The sequence below is a fragment of the Rhincodon typus genome, chromosome 1 (assembly GCF_021869965.1).
Source record: "Rhincodon typus isolate 14 chromosome 1, sRhiTyp1.1, whole genome shotgun sequence".
Lineage (NCBI taxonomy): Eukaryota > Metazoa > Chordata > Chondrichthyes > Orectolobiformes > Rhincodontidae > Rhincodon > Rhincodon typus.
The window spans coordinates 74,165,576-74,178,244 of record NC_063332.1 but is presented as its reverse complement, the minus strand read 5'-3'; the positions used below and the strand labels follow the sequence as shown (position 1 = coordinate 74,178,244).

At 39.2% G+C, this 12,669-nt stretch overlaps 1 protein-coding gene across 1 annotated transcript in view; it reads right to left on the bottom strand.

Annotated features, from left to right (window-relative positions):
- The window catches only part of LOC109917852 (rho GTPase-activating protein 7-like), a 143,944-nt gene that overhangs the window by 104,729 nt on the left and 26,546 nt on the right, over window positions 1–12,669 (bottom strand). Inside the window, exon 2 of the mRNA XM_048598762.1 lies at window positions 11,328–12,461. Coding sequence (XP_048454719.1) covers window positions 11,328–12,320 — 993 coding nt within the window. The 5' untranslated portion in view covers window positions 12,321–12,461. The remainder of the gene's footprint in view (window positions 1–11,327; window positions 12,462–12,669) is intronic.

The following is a 12,669-nucleotide window of genomic DNA, read 5'->3' as shown; positions in this document are numbered from 1 at the left end:
TAGTCTGTGCCAATTTCTCACTTGAAAGTCAATGCTGTTACCTGGCAGCTGCAGTATGCTGGCAGCTTCTCTGTCAATCCATTTTGGCCAGCACTCCCAACATCTCGGGACATATTCCACGGGCAGCGACAACACTTTGCCCACTGAGGATGGCACTGGCAAGGCATCAGCCTCACCAGAGCATCATGACACATCTCAGCCTCACTCAGAATACAGTTCAGTATTTCAATACTGTACTTTGGAGCTCACTGACACTTGACATTGAAATACTGCTGCCACACTGCATCCAGGGCAAGCACACATCTTTATGCATTGGAACAGGTTGTATCTCAGGGTTCTGTGCTCTCTTTCTTAGCAATCATACACTTCATTCTTACTTTGATGCTCACAGCACCTCTCCTTGCCTTGTTATAATATGAGACTTGAACACATATAAGTCCCTAACCTAAGTACAAAGTAGAGATGTTTTTATTCCCTTGGCATTAGGTTATTACAAACAAGAAGGGAAATTAAGGATAAACAAGGCACCATTTACAGTTTGCATGTAGAATAAAGCCGGTGGGTTACATTAGATTGGTAAATCCTTTGTTTACCTACTCCCCCTTCCCATCAGCCCTCCTTACACCAATGATACCATTCTATCAAGTGAGAATTTGTTCAAAGCCCCAGTTGCTCTCTCTCACTGTCATCACCTCCTGCTGGATGTCCCATAATACACTGGTAGAGGTCCTTGGGAATCACTTACTTGTTTTTTTCAGTGTCCTCCATCACAATTGCCACCAGGGCTGCTGGATATCCCATTATGCAGAGATACACCCTTGCCTTGCCTTTTAGCACAGACAGAAAGCCAGACAGCTTGTTTTGATTCCTGCCAATAATCAATCAAGGGATTGGCTATGTTTCTGCATATTACCATGCAATGTCAATCTCACACTGCACCAGGTACAAGCAGCATACTCAGCAAACACACTATATGTGCACCAATCAAATGGCCATGTCTCAAATTCTAAGGGGTATTGTGTGCAGTCAAGTCCAGGAGACACCTTTCAGTTCAGGGAGTCCTGGCACAATAAGTCAAAGACGGCTTCTAACATCAGTCCCGGGGCTTGGAGAAAGTCAGTTCGCCACTTGAGACAGTCAGAGTTAGGATGCTGTCCTTGTAGGGGGTGTACAAGCTCACAACCCATCTAGTCCATTTCTGCATTAGTATGAGACTTTTTTGCTTAGTGTTCGACATAAGAAGGGTTTGAGTGAGGCAGCATGGTGGATCAGTGGTTAGCACTGTTGCCTCACAGCACCAGGGACCTGGTCTCAATTCCAGCCTTGGGCAACTGTCTGTGTGGAGTTTGCACATTCTACCCATGTCTGGGTGGGTTTCTGCCGGGTGCTCCAGTTTCCTCCCACAGTCCAAAGTTGTGCAGGTTAGGTGGGTTGGCCATACTAAATTTTCCATAGTGTCTCGGGTGGGAAATGCAGGGATAGGGTAGGTGTTGGGTCTGGATAAGATCTTCAGAGGGTCGGTATGGACTTGATGGGCTGAATGGCCTCCTTCTATGAAAGTGGCTGGCACAGCTGTTAATGTTGGAGCAGGGTGCCCGAGTGAGTGAGTGAGGAGGCAATGCAGATGTTATGCAGTGTTAGTTGGAGGCAAATTGAGTGGGTGAGAATGGGTGTTGTGTGCAATAATGAGGTCAGTAGACCATAAGTCTCGGTGTGAAGAGATAAAGTGAGTGTGAGGTAGCAGTTTGTGAGGCAGAGAAGGTCATAGATCTCCTTCCTGCATTGCTGTAAGTTCGTTGGGACAGTGGAAACAGCACTGACCCAGGTAGCAACCTCAGACCAGGGTGGCGATATCTTGTGATGTGGTCTTCTCTGCTGGCCCTTGGGAAGGAGGACAGACTTCTCTGGACCTCCAGGTGCCTGTTAGCAAAGCAGTTTGCCAATGTCCTTCTATCTGACATGTCTGGGGCAATTCACTCCAATTGTGCAGGGCAGCTGAGGACTGGCAGCTCTCAGCTTGATGCTTCATGGCTGGGCTTTCCAAATGGCACTGGTGACAGGAATCCCAGGAGATCCTGGAAGTGGTGAGTACCTGACTAGCCGGAGGATTCTAAGAACAGGGCACCATAGGGGTATACGGATAAACCCTCCATGAAACTCACCAAAATTGACACTTAAGATGATTTTTGTTAAAATTCAGCCATTAGCCAACAGATGGGAAAATTCAGCCAAAAAGCTTTTCTTTCTGGTAGCTTATTGCAAAAGCCTGTTAGCTTCTGTGTTAATGAAAGACTTCCTAATTTTTTTAACATAAGTTTTTATTTCTATCTCCTAAGATTTTATATCAATTTGATTCTAACAATTTACATAATTTATTCTTAGAACAGAATTTAATTATCTTCAAGGGTTTGAATTAATGTGTACATTTCAAATCAAATTGATGGTCACAACAAGTATTTAATTCATAGTGATCTGTGTTATCTGCTGATTAATGGGGATTTTTAAAATAGAAATACATAATAATGTCTTATTATAAATATTAAAGAATGATCTGAAACAATGCATTAAAATATGTCTCAACTAGGAAAATGATCATTATAATTGTTTGGCGAATTTCTTTTTGTAGAAACGCCACAGTAAAATACATACTTTAAAAATGCTGCATATTAAATATAAAAAATACCGTAAATTCCATTTTGGCAGGACTGTAATGGTAACAATGTTAGAAAAGAATTCATTGTTTGTCTATACAGTTATTCATTATGGTTTAGTAGCCTAGGATGTATTGGCAACTTAGTACAATGAATAAACTTGCATAAACATTGAATGTAAAATGATGAACAAATTCAAAGAGTAAATTCAAACAGAGAATTCCTTTCATTATAGGCCTGCTAATGATACTGTTTTTCATTTTGACAATTGGCAATGGAAAGCAAATCACTTCAAAGAATGTATTTGACACCATTTACAGTGTGGCAAAGAGAAACACAATGCAAAAGAAAAATGTTATGAATTTACTTTCTCCAAACAATCACTACTTGCTAACCTTCTAACAGGCAATGATCAAGACATTTTGCTTTTGGGCAAAATTGCTAATCTGGGCAAATAATGCTCAAAACTGTACTAGTTTTAAGAAGTGCACTTTTTACAAAGGTTGATGCTCAAACCAATTTGCAAATTACAAATGCAAAATCTGCCATAACTAATGGAATCAAGCAACATTTTACAGCATAATTTCTCGCTAAAGGTTGTGCATTAAAATATTCCTCGATAAATTTAAGAGCAGTAATCTGGTGCAGGTCTAATCATGCAACTGAAAGTAAAATTAACAATTTCTACCAGAGTGTCTAGTCTTGCTCCAGTAAGTAATCCAATTTTAAGTAACCGAACACATTTCTTTCAAAAAATCTACATATTGTGTATTTCACATTTCAGATCTATGTGGAAAAGAGACTAATTCCTATGTATGTGACATGTTTTTCTTACAGTGCTTTAGAATTTCTACTGTGTTTCAGCTCTATCTACAGTTCGTTTGTGTTTCTCTGAATCTGCACCAAGTCTTAACCAATCAAGCAAAGTAAACAGACTCACACAATCAAACATAGAACAATTGCACTACAATCACTTGTCACATGGATGTACAACAATCAATTTCTAACTAAAACAAAGAAAATAGTTTTCCAAAGCTTTAAAATATGGTTATTAGTGCTAATGGAACTTAAAAGAAATCTTAAACTTTGGCATCTCCACAAAGGCCTACAACTGTGTTCAAATTGTGGAACTTTGCATTGGTAATTCAGTCAGTCTTGGGGTGCTTCAATTTGTGGCAAGCCCTCAGCCTCTGGCACAATACATTTTAAGCCAGCACAAAAGGTTGCAGAAACCGGATTTTCTCTGGACATAAGTTATACCTGAAATTCTTCAATCTTCTGTATTTGTTTGGATGCTTTCCAATCAGTTCCACTTAAAACAGCAACATTGCTAAGCAAGGTATCACATGATATTTACAAACTACAGCAAATTGGCTTGGCTTTTTAAAGAAGTTTCATTTGCCAGTATTCTTTGCATGATTATAAGTTTAGCCTTTGAAAGTGAAAGAAAAATGAATGAATAATTTTAAATAATGTGTGCTTGAGTGGGAAATAACCTTGATAGCCTTAGTACAGCTGCAACAAATCTCAAGTATATTGACACTGTACAGGTCAAAATGGGAAACAAAATAGCAGGAGTGTACTGTGGCTGTAGCCTGCACTGAGACAAATATCAATTGGATGACCACTAACTCAGTTTTATAAGCCTGAAGATTGATCATCCTATAGAGCAAAGTATTCTCCTCAACTAAGTATTGCAGACTGGTACATTGCAAGGTCTAGCACTATGTGACACGTGATGAACTAAAGTTTAGGGCAGCTACCACAAAAATACTATGGGAAAAGGCCACTTTCTAAGACCTTTCAGCCACAGTGTATGAGGGCTGGTAACTTATAGAACCCCTTGGGCTGTAGACTTGTGTATGGTAACTGTCACAGTCATTGCAGTTGGATTAAGGCACCGATCAATGCAATACGCTCAATGGAGAAAAGATGTATTTTATTACATTTTCTGTATTGTCCAATTTGAAATGTTTGGAATGAACATTTGAATATTTTGTAAGTAAAATATACTTTTGCAAAATTAAAGTCTTACCTAGATTTCTTTGGTAATACCTCCTAAATCTGTGACCTCTAACATCTAGAAAGACAAAGGCAGCAAGTATATGAGAATACACCACCTCCAAATTCTATATCAAGTGATATTTCACTCTATTTTCGATACATATCTCCATTTCATTATTGTCACTAGGTCACCATTCTGGAACTGGTTATTAAACAGCATCCTGGCAGTATCTTAATCACAAAGACCTATCGCATCTTAATAGAAACTAATGATAGGTAAATGTTGACCTTGTTAATGATGTCTGCATTTTGAAAAATGATAAGTAAAGCAGTAAAAAGCAACATGAAAATATGAAGTAATTCATTTTGGTAGAATAAATGTGGAAGGCGGAACAAAATAAATTATAAAGAGCGTGTAGGATCGGGGGATGTGGGTCTATATGTGTTCAAATCATTGAACATGGCTGGACAGGTTGAAAATATGATAAATAAAGTTTATGGGATCCCATGCTGTATAAAGAGAGATCCAGTGTACAAAAATAAGGAAGCTATGATAAGCTTCTAGAAACACTGAGCAGGATTTTTCAGATGGTGGAATTTCCCATCTTGTCCCTTGGAGCGATACCAGCTGACTCATTCAAGGCAAACATCTGCTCTGCTTGAGAAGGAAAACCTGCATTTGAGAGCAGCCAGATGGATGGCAGCTTTGATGTTCCAGCAACACCAGATTCAGATGGTGGCTATTGCTAGAACTACAAGCAGGTCCTCCTCTCATCCTACAGTAGCTAAAGTTGCCAGGTCAACCATTTGATATGGATTTCCTCGCCAAAAGAGTAGCTTTGCTAGAATGATATTCTTAAATGGATACTTAAGGACCTCAATAGACCCAAGAATGGGGCACTGCATCCTCCTCTGCCTGCTGCAAAATGTGGGACTAGTCTAGAGTGTGTGGGTATGCGGCTGGCAGGATACCTGCTGTATTTGCTGTATTTTACTATCTCTCCATCCCCTACCCACTTCCCCAACTCCCAACCCCACCCCCCACCCCCCCCCCCCCCCCCACCCACCCCCCGCCCACCCCACAGTCTAACCTACTGAAGGGGACGTTTTTGCACATAGTTCATGTTCAACAGGAGTATTGTATCCAGTTCTGAGTGCCTGACTTTAGGAAGGATGGGAAGGCATTAGATGGGGTACAGAAAAGGCTCATGTGAATGGTTTCAGGAACTTCAATAACTTTGATAGCTTGAAGTGCATGGGACTGTTCCCCTTGAGGAAGAAAAGGTTGAGAGAAAGTTGAGAGAGCTTTTCAACACTATTGGAGAACTGGAAGGCACAAATTTACAGTGACTAGCAAAAAAAAAGCAATGGCAACATGACAAAAAGTATTGTTATGCAGTACCTGGTTGGGGTTCATAATGCATAACCTAAAGGCATCACGGAGGCAAATTTAATCACGGCAGTGACTAATGGGAAAGGAAAGATTTGCAGAGTTACAGAGAAAACGCAGTGGTGTGGCACCAGGTGAATTTTTCTTTCAGAGAGCTAGCACAGACACAATGGTCCAAATTACCTCCTCTCATGTTGTAACCGTTCTATGATTTGATGATTTCTAGTGTTGACAGAAGAAAAAAGATTTAATTTTAATTTTAAGTCTAGATGTATTTTTATTTCAGAGATCATAGACGAGGTTTGTTATTTGTTCTTTGGTTAGCGGAGCTTACCAATGGCAAAATTCTATAACCAACAATGCTAAATGGAAGAATTTAATGTATAATTCAAATCACTAATGTAACAAATATCCCAGAGGAAACAAAGCGGCAATACTTGGAAATGAACATACTGGATCTACTGAAGATCTGTTTTGATGTGTACAAGATGAGTCAGACCATTGTGTGTCATTCACAAGTTTCATAGCATTGGATGGAAAATTCGCACAGTTGGCTGAATACAAGCTTACAGTACGTTGAGACATAAAAGTTACATGGAGATCTGATATCTTTCACCTCTATCCCCCTCTTTGACCAGGCTTTAGATCACCCAATGGGTGGCAGCTCCTAAGGCTAGCATTAATTTTTCCCCGACCGCTACAAAGTAGGAGCGTTTTCTGCATTAAAGGGCTAATTAAATGCAAGTTTTACATATGAACAGCTGATCAGCAAAGCAACATGATGTTCCCTTAGTTTTGTCTGTTTATGCTCCTCCAAGCAGAAGGAAAGTTCATAAAGTTATTACTAAAAATATTCTTCCAGCACTGTACTGAGTTTGAACAGCTTGGTAACAGATGTCAACAAAAAGTGTTACAATCCTGAACAGTTGTAGATTTCAATCCATCCCTTATTTCTTCTGTTCTTCTACTCTTGAGGAATACAAGAACAGAAGAAATAGGGGCAGGGGTAAAAAAATTCATCTCCCTTGAGGGTGATTCTTTGTTCTGTTTGGTTGTGGTTAATCTTTGACCTCAACTCCACTTTCCCAGCTGATCCCAGCATATCTCTTGATTCCCTTAGGGTCCAATAATCTACTGAACACAGCCTTAAATACATTCAGTGACTGAACATCCTCAGACCTCAGAGGTTGAGAATTTTCCAGTTTCACAGAGCTCTGAAAAAAGAAATTTCACCTCTTCAATAATAAATAGTTGACCACTTAACCCGTGAATCTTTAGTTTTGGACTCTCCAGCCAGGGAACAACCTCTCAACATCACGGTTCTCTCGGAATCTTCTGTCATTTCAAAGATATCACCTCTCTCTGATTGAGACTTTAGACACATCCCATTCAATCTTTCCTTGTAAAACTACACTCTCATCCCAAGAATCAATCTACTGACACTTCATTGCACCTCCCCTAAGCCGAGTAGCTGTGAAAATCCAGGCCAATGCATTCATTTAACGTCTCCCCCATTTCCTTATTTTCCTTAAAAATTAGAGAAGCAAATTATTACTCAATTCCAAAATCTAAGAAGTAGCCATTGATAAATCCCCTCAAAATCCCTGGTGGGGAAATGGAGATGCACTTAGGTTAGAACTAGCTAAGTAGCAGGCTTTCTTACCTGAGGGCAATAAGTGAACCAATCAGGGGCTTTTCAACAGGTCTATCGTCATATTTACTGACACCAACTTTTTATTTCAAGAGCCTCTTGTTTAAAACTAAATAATTTTAATCTGCCATGATGGAAGATGAAATACGTCTCTGCATTAATTAATTCTAGTCACCATCCCCAGTCCAGTAACTTGTCCCATGCACATGTCCAATGCACAATCAACACTTGGTGCTTCTTAATTTGTTTTTCTGTAAGGTATCTAGAACAATGCTCACAGCAGAAAATATTGTTGCCACAAGGTATGATCTGTGTGTTAACTAAATGATTAAAAACTTTGGAGATCTGAGTTTATGACTTACAATTGTTGGAAAACTCAAAATTTGTTAATAATCATACCTTTTCTATTGCTAATCCCAGAACATTAAAACGATAGACTGGATCACTATTGATTACTCATGTTATCCCTTCTATCTCCTGATAACTTTTAAAACCTAAAGTTGATGCCAATTACGAAATACTTTTGGACATATCCCATTTCCTTGACACATTTTTCAATTATAGTACTATCATGTTCATGGCCTTCAGATCTTTAACAGTTTTTTTTCAAGAAAAATGCTATTGGAATGAATCAGAAGTAACTATAATATTTCTCTTCTGCTGAACTACTTTTTATTGATATTGTCTGCAGCTAAGGTTGACTTGTGGGTTACCTATTGATTATATTATTTGTTATTAATGACTTCCTGACAGGTTAGATACTAAACGATTATAACATTGCCATAAATAGGCTTTGATGTAATCAGAAATATTGAAAGTCCATGATATCCATTAAGATGGTCAATGTTAAGATAAAACATTGGGAGAAGGCACATGTTGATTATTCTGAATGTATTTTGTTTTAATATTGAAGTAACTGAATGAACCAACTGTTCTTATATCGATAGCTTATTTGTCCTACCACACACAAGCATTCCATAATTTATATTAGCGACAGCACAGTGATTTAGTTTTTAAAAAAGCTGGGAACTTCTTTCAAAGTTTATAGGCCATACTTTAGGCTAATCTTTACCAAAGGAGATCAGTTTCCATTGCTGGGGATAAAAGCAGGAGGCGATCCTCACTCCAGGGGATAGCATGACCCTGGCATGACATTTTGCTTGTGCTTTCACTGGGTTGCTGGCAATTGAGGAAAGCAGCTCACTCACCCCACAACCCTCCCTCCCAGAGGGCTGCTGGCCCAATCCGAGTCCGTAGCAGTGCCACTGCTACACTCTCAGATATGGCTCAGTCTACTTAAGGAAGCTACGATGACAGAGGCAGGAGCAATTTACAGCAGATGCTGGAATCTGAACTAAAAATAAAAAGTGTTGGAGATCACAATGTGGCAGACAGCATCCATGGAGAGAAAGCAAGCTAACTTTTCGAGTCTAGATGATTCTTCATCTGAGCTCTGATGAAGAGTCATCTAGACTCGAAATGTTAGCTTGCTTTCTCTCCATGGATGCGACCTAACCTTTGTGATTTCAGTGAGAGAGGCAGGTCCCAGCACTCAAGGTGGGGATAGGAGAGAGCGGGGATTAATCTGTCAGTAGTGCCTTGGCTGCAAGGCTGACAAATGTTGTTGGGGCATGAAATAGGAGAGATTCTCCCCTGCAATCCCAGGAATCTGCTGGAGATCATCTGGGTCTACCTGTCAGTTTCCCCATGCCACATTAGACTCTCATGACATGGAGAAGTGTAAGTGTGGGTGAGAAGTGGCTCTTAATTGGACATTTAATTTCTTAATTCCAGGTGAACATGTGCTGCTGAGATTCCTGCCACTGGCAATGTGTCTGTCTCCAAAGAGCTGGGAAATCTCAGCCTTTTATGTCCCTCAGCATGAGGTGTGAGTATGAGTGAGAGACAGATAACAATAAAAAACTGTAAACAGCTGGCCTGTAGCAGTACTTTGGTTAACTTTGGGTATTTTAGTAAATGCTAAATTAGTGCCTGAAGGCCACAAGGATAAATGTTTGAAGAAGGTCTTAGATCTGACTATTTTCAGTTCCGAAACTGATAGACACCTGATGTACAGAAACTTAGAGTCATACAGTCATAGACTTCATTGGCAATGAGTGGAAAAGCTAACCTTAATCACTACTAGCCTTTCCTAATACACTGTGATAATAGATCGCAAATAATTGCAAAACAGAAAATTACAAATACAGAACCTCCCTGAAAAGACTTTAGACTTAGCTGAAATAGCTCAGTTCGGAGAATGTTCAATACTGGATTTCAGCAGAATAAATAGAATTAACTTATCAAGATAAGGAAGGGAATGAGACAAAATTCAACTCCCCTGAAAAATATGGAAAGAGTTCATGATGTGAAATCAATCTTCATCAACTTACTGCGTCCATGCCAAGTTTGTGTTGTCTGTTAATTAACATGATTGCAACAATTAGAAAGAGGTTGTGGGAGGCTAACTCTAGTTAAACTAGCTTGTTACTTAAAGCCAGCCTAAAAGAGTTAAAAACTGTGGCTGAAAAACATGCTAAATTCACTGTAGGGCTTATTCTGATATAGGGAAAAGCATCATAACACCGCAGATGTGAGAAAGTTGGCTCTAAGATTTTCAAGTGCTACGCTTGAGACCTAGGTTGAGGAAATGTGCCTTATCCATGTTGTTCTTTGCTTTGTTAATCACTAAATGAATTATAGACAATCACACTGGGCTGCGTCAGGATGTCATCATAGCTCTTAGCTACTGGATATGTCATTCTTTGATTACCTAATTGTCTACTATATCAGAGCAGGGATTTGTCATGCTAAGAAAGAACAGACTTGCATTTATGAAGCATCTTTATCACATGTCACAGAACCTCTGAACACACGTCACATGCAATTGATTATATTTGAATTGCAATCATTTTTGTTTAATGAATAAACACTGAAAATTGATTTGCACACAACAAGGCTCTGCAAACAGCAATGCTTGTCTGACTTGATCTTTTTGCTTCTTCACCTCCTTGAGTTGAGGCTTTTTACTTTCCTTCAATAAATCTCTGTTGAGTGACCCAAAGATAAGCACATGAACCCTAACTGAGTGCATTGAGCTAAACTACCACACAGTATTAAATGTTATCACTGTTACTGGAAACCCAGCAGTCCATTGCTGCTCCATCTTTTAGATTTTAGTTTTGCTGTAATTCCAAAGCCTCAACATTTTCATCAACAGAACAAAAATTAATTGCATAGAGGTGGAGCATGTGGAATCTGCACAAAATGTGGTAATGGCCAATATTGAATGCCCTGTCCATTATAAACGAATTTCAGTTATCCTTTTTATTAAAGTTAGTGGCACGGAAAATTGATCGAGGTAGGCAATTCAATATCACCATCTTACACCATTGTCAGGACTTAAAAGCATATGCTTGAATGTGCAATTTCTCAATGTCATACAAACATCATAAATGGACAAACTATTGCTTTGTCTAACCTCAAATCTTACTCCAGTCTATGTGCCTGACTATACTTATTAGATATAACTGCAGATATGATTAAAATGAGAACCAGGTATAAAAATTGTTTGAACATAATTAATCAATCAACAAATTAAGTCGAGTAAATTAAAGGATTATTTTCTTACCTTTCTCTTTCGAAGTTTTATGGTACTATCTGTAGGATTATAGTTATTTGTACTTTGCTGTAAATTTAATATTTGGGGGCTCTGCTTTGCAACACTCGTATTAGTATTTGTGGTATCAGAAAAATTTTCAGCTTGTCCTACATCTAGACTGAATTCCTCCAGAAATGTTTGATCCAAACTCTCCTCTGAGCATATCTGAGATGCCATTTTACAATTCACAGGGATAACCTCTGATGTCGTTTGTACATCACCATTCGTGTCAAGTTGTCCAGTCATATTCACAGTAACCTCCCCATCACATTCATTTCTCAGCATGTCATGTTTTCTACGCTGCTGTGCAATTACTGCAGTATGGAGAAGCTCCTCTGTTGGAATAATTGCATGCGAACTCCTAACCATATTTCTCCTCAGATTTAACTCCTCTGAAGACTCCAGGTGTTCAGACTCACTTGTTTTCTCATCGTCTTTTGTGTCTTCTTCAGGGACAGAATCATAATCAGGGTCATTTTCTATTCCAAAAGTCTCAGGTCTATTCTTGGTCACTTGGTCAACCTTTGTTACTGGTGATTTTTCAATTAGTGCTCCTTCACTCCCTGAGGTCAGCAGTTCTCCTGCAACATAATCTTCCGCACAACTGAGATCTGAGTTTTCATCTGATACATGGACTAGAGTCTCTGTACTTGCTTCTAATGAAAGAATATACTCTTCACTTTCAAGATTATCATTTTCATCCACCTCTCTTCTATGCTCACACAGTTGCTTTGCTTGACGGGCAGACAGATCAGAGTTATGGCAAGATTCTGGTAAAGAAACACTGGAAAATCTTTTCTTCTTGTCTGTTTGTGAGTTTTCATCGCTTTCCATGCTTAATTTTAGATTAGGAGCCACAAGCCCATGACAACAGACTGCACCAGAATCATCAAAATCAAATGAAAAGCCAGGCCAATTGGTCACATGATCTTCCCAGCTTCTTTTCTTATTAGCTAAAGACATGTCATCACAATCCAGTTACTGATTTTTCCAGACATACATCAGAGAGAGAGAGAGAGAAACACACTTAGGAAGAGCGGTTGACTTTCTCCATGACAAAGAACACTTGGCATTTTCTGTTCCTCAAAGTCATGTTAGCAGAATCTGGGTCATAAAGAAAAGAACAGTTTCAGAGGTTTGATAAAAATGCAACTGCTCAAAAAAAGTCACTTTATTCTGTTCCAACATCTTTTCCATCACAGCAATATCAGAAACATTGCCTTTTTTAAAACATACATATGAATGCCAAGCTCGTTGTAACATGTGAGACAACAAGGTGCAGGGCTGGATGAACACAGCAGGCCAAGCAGCA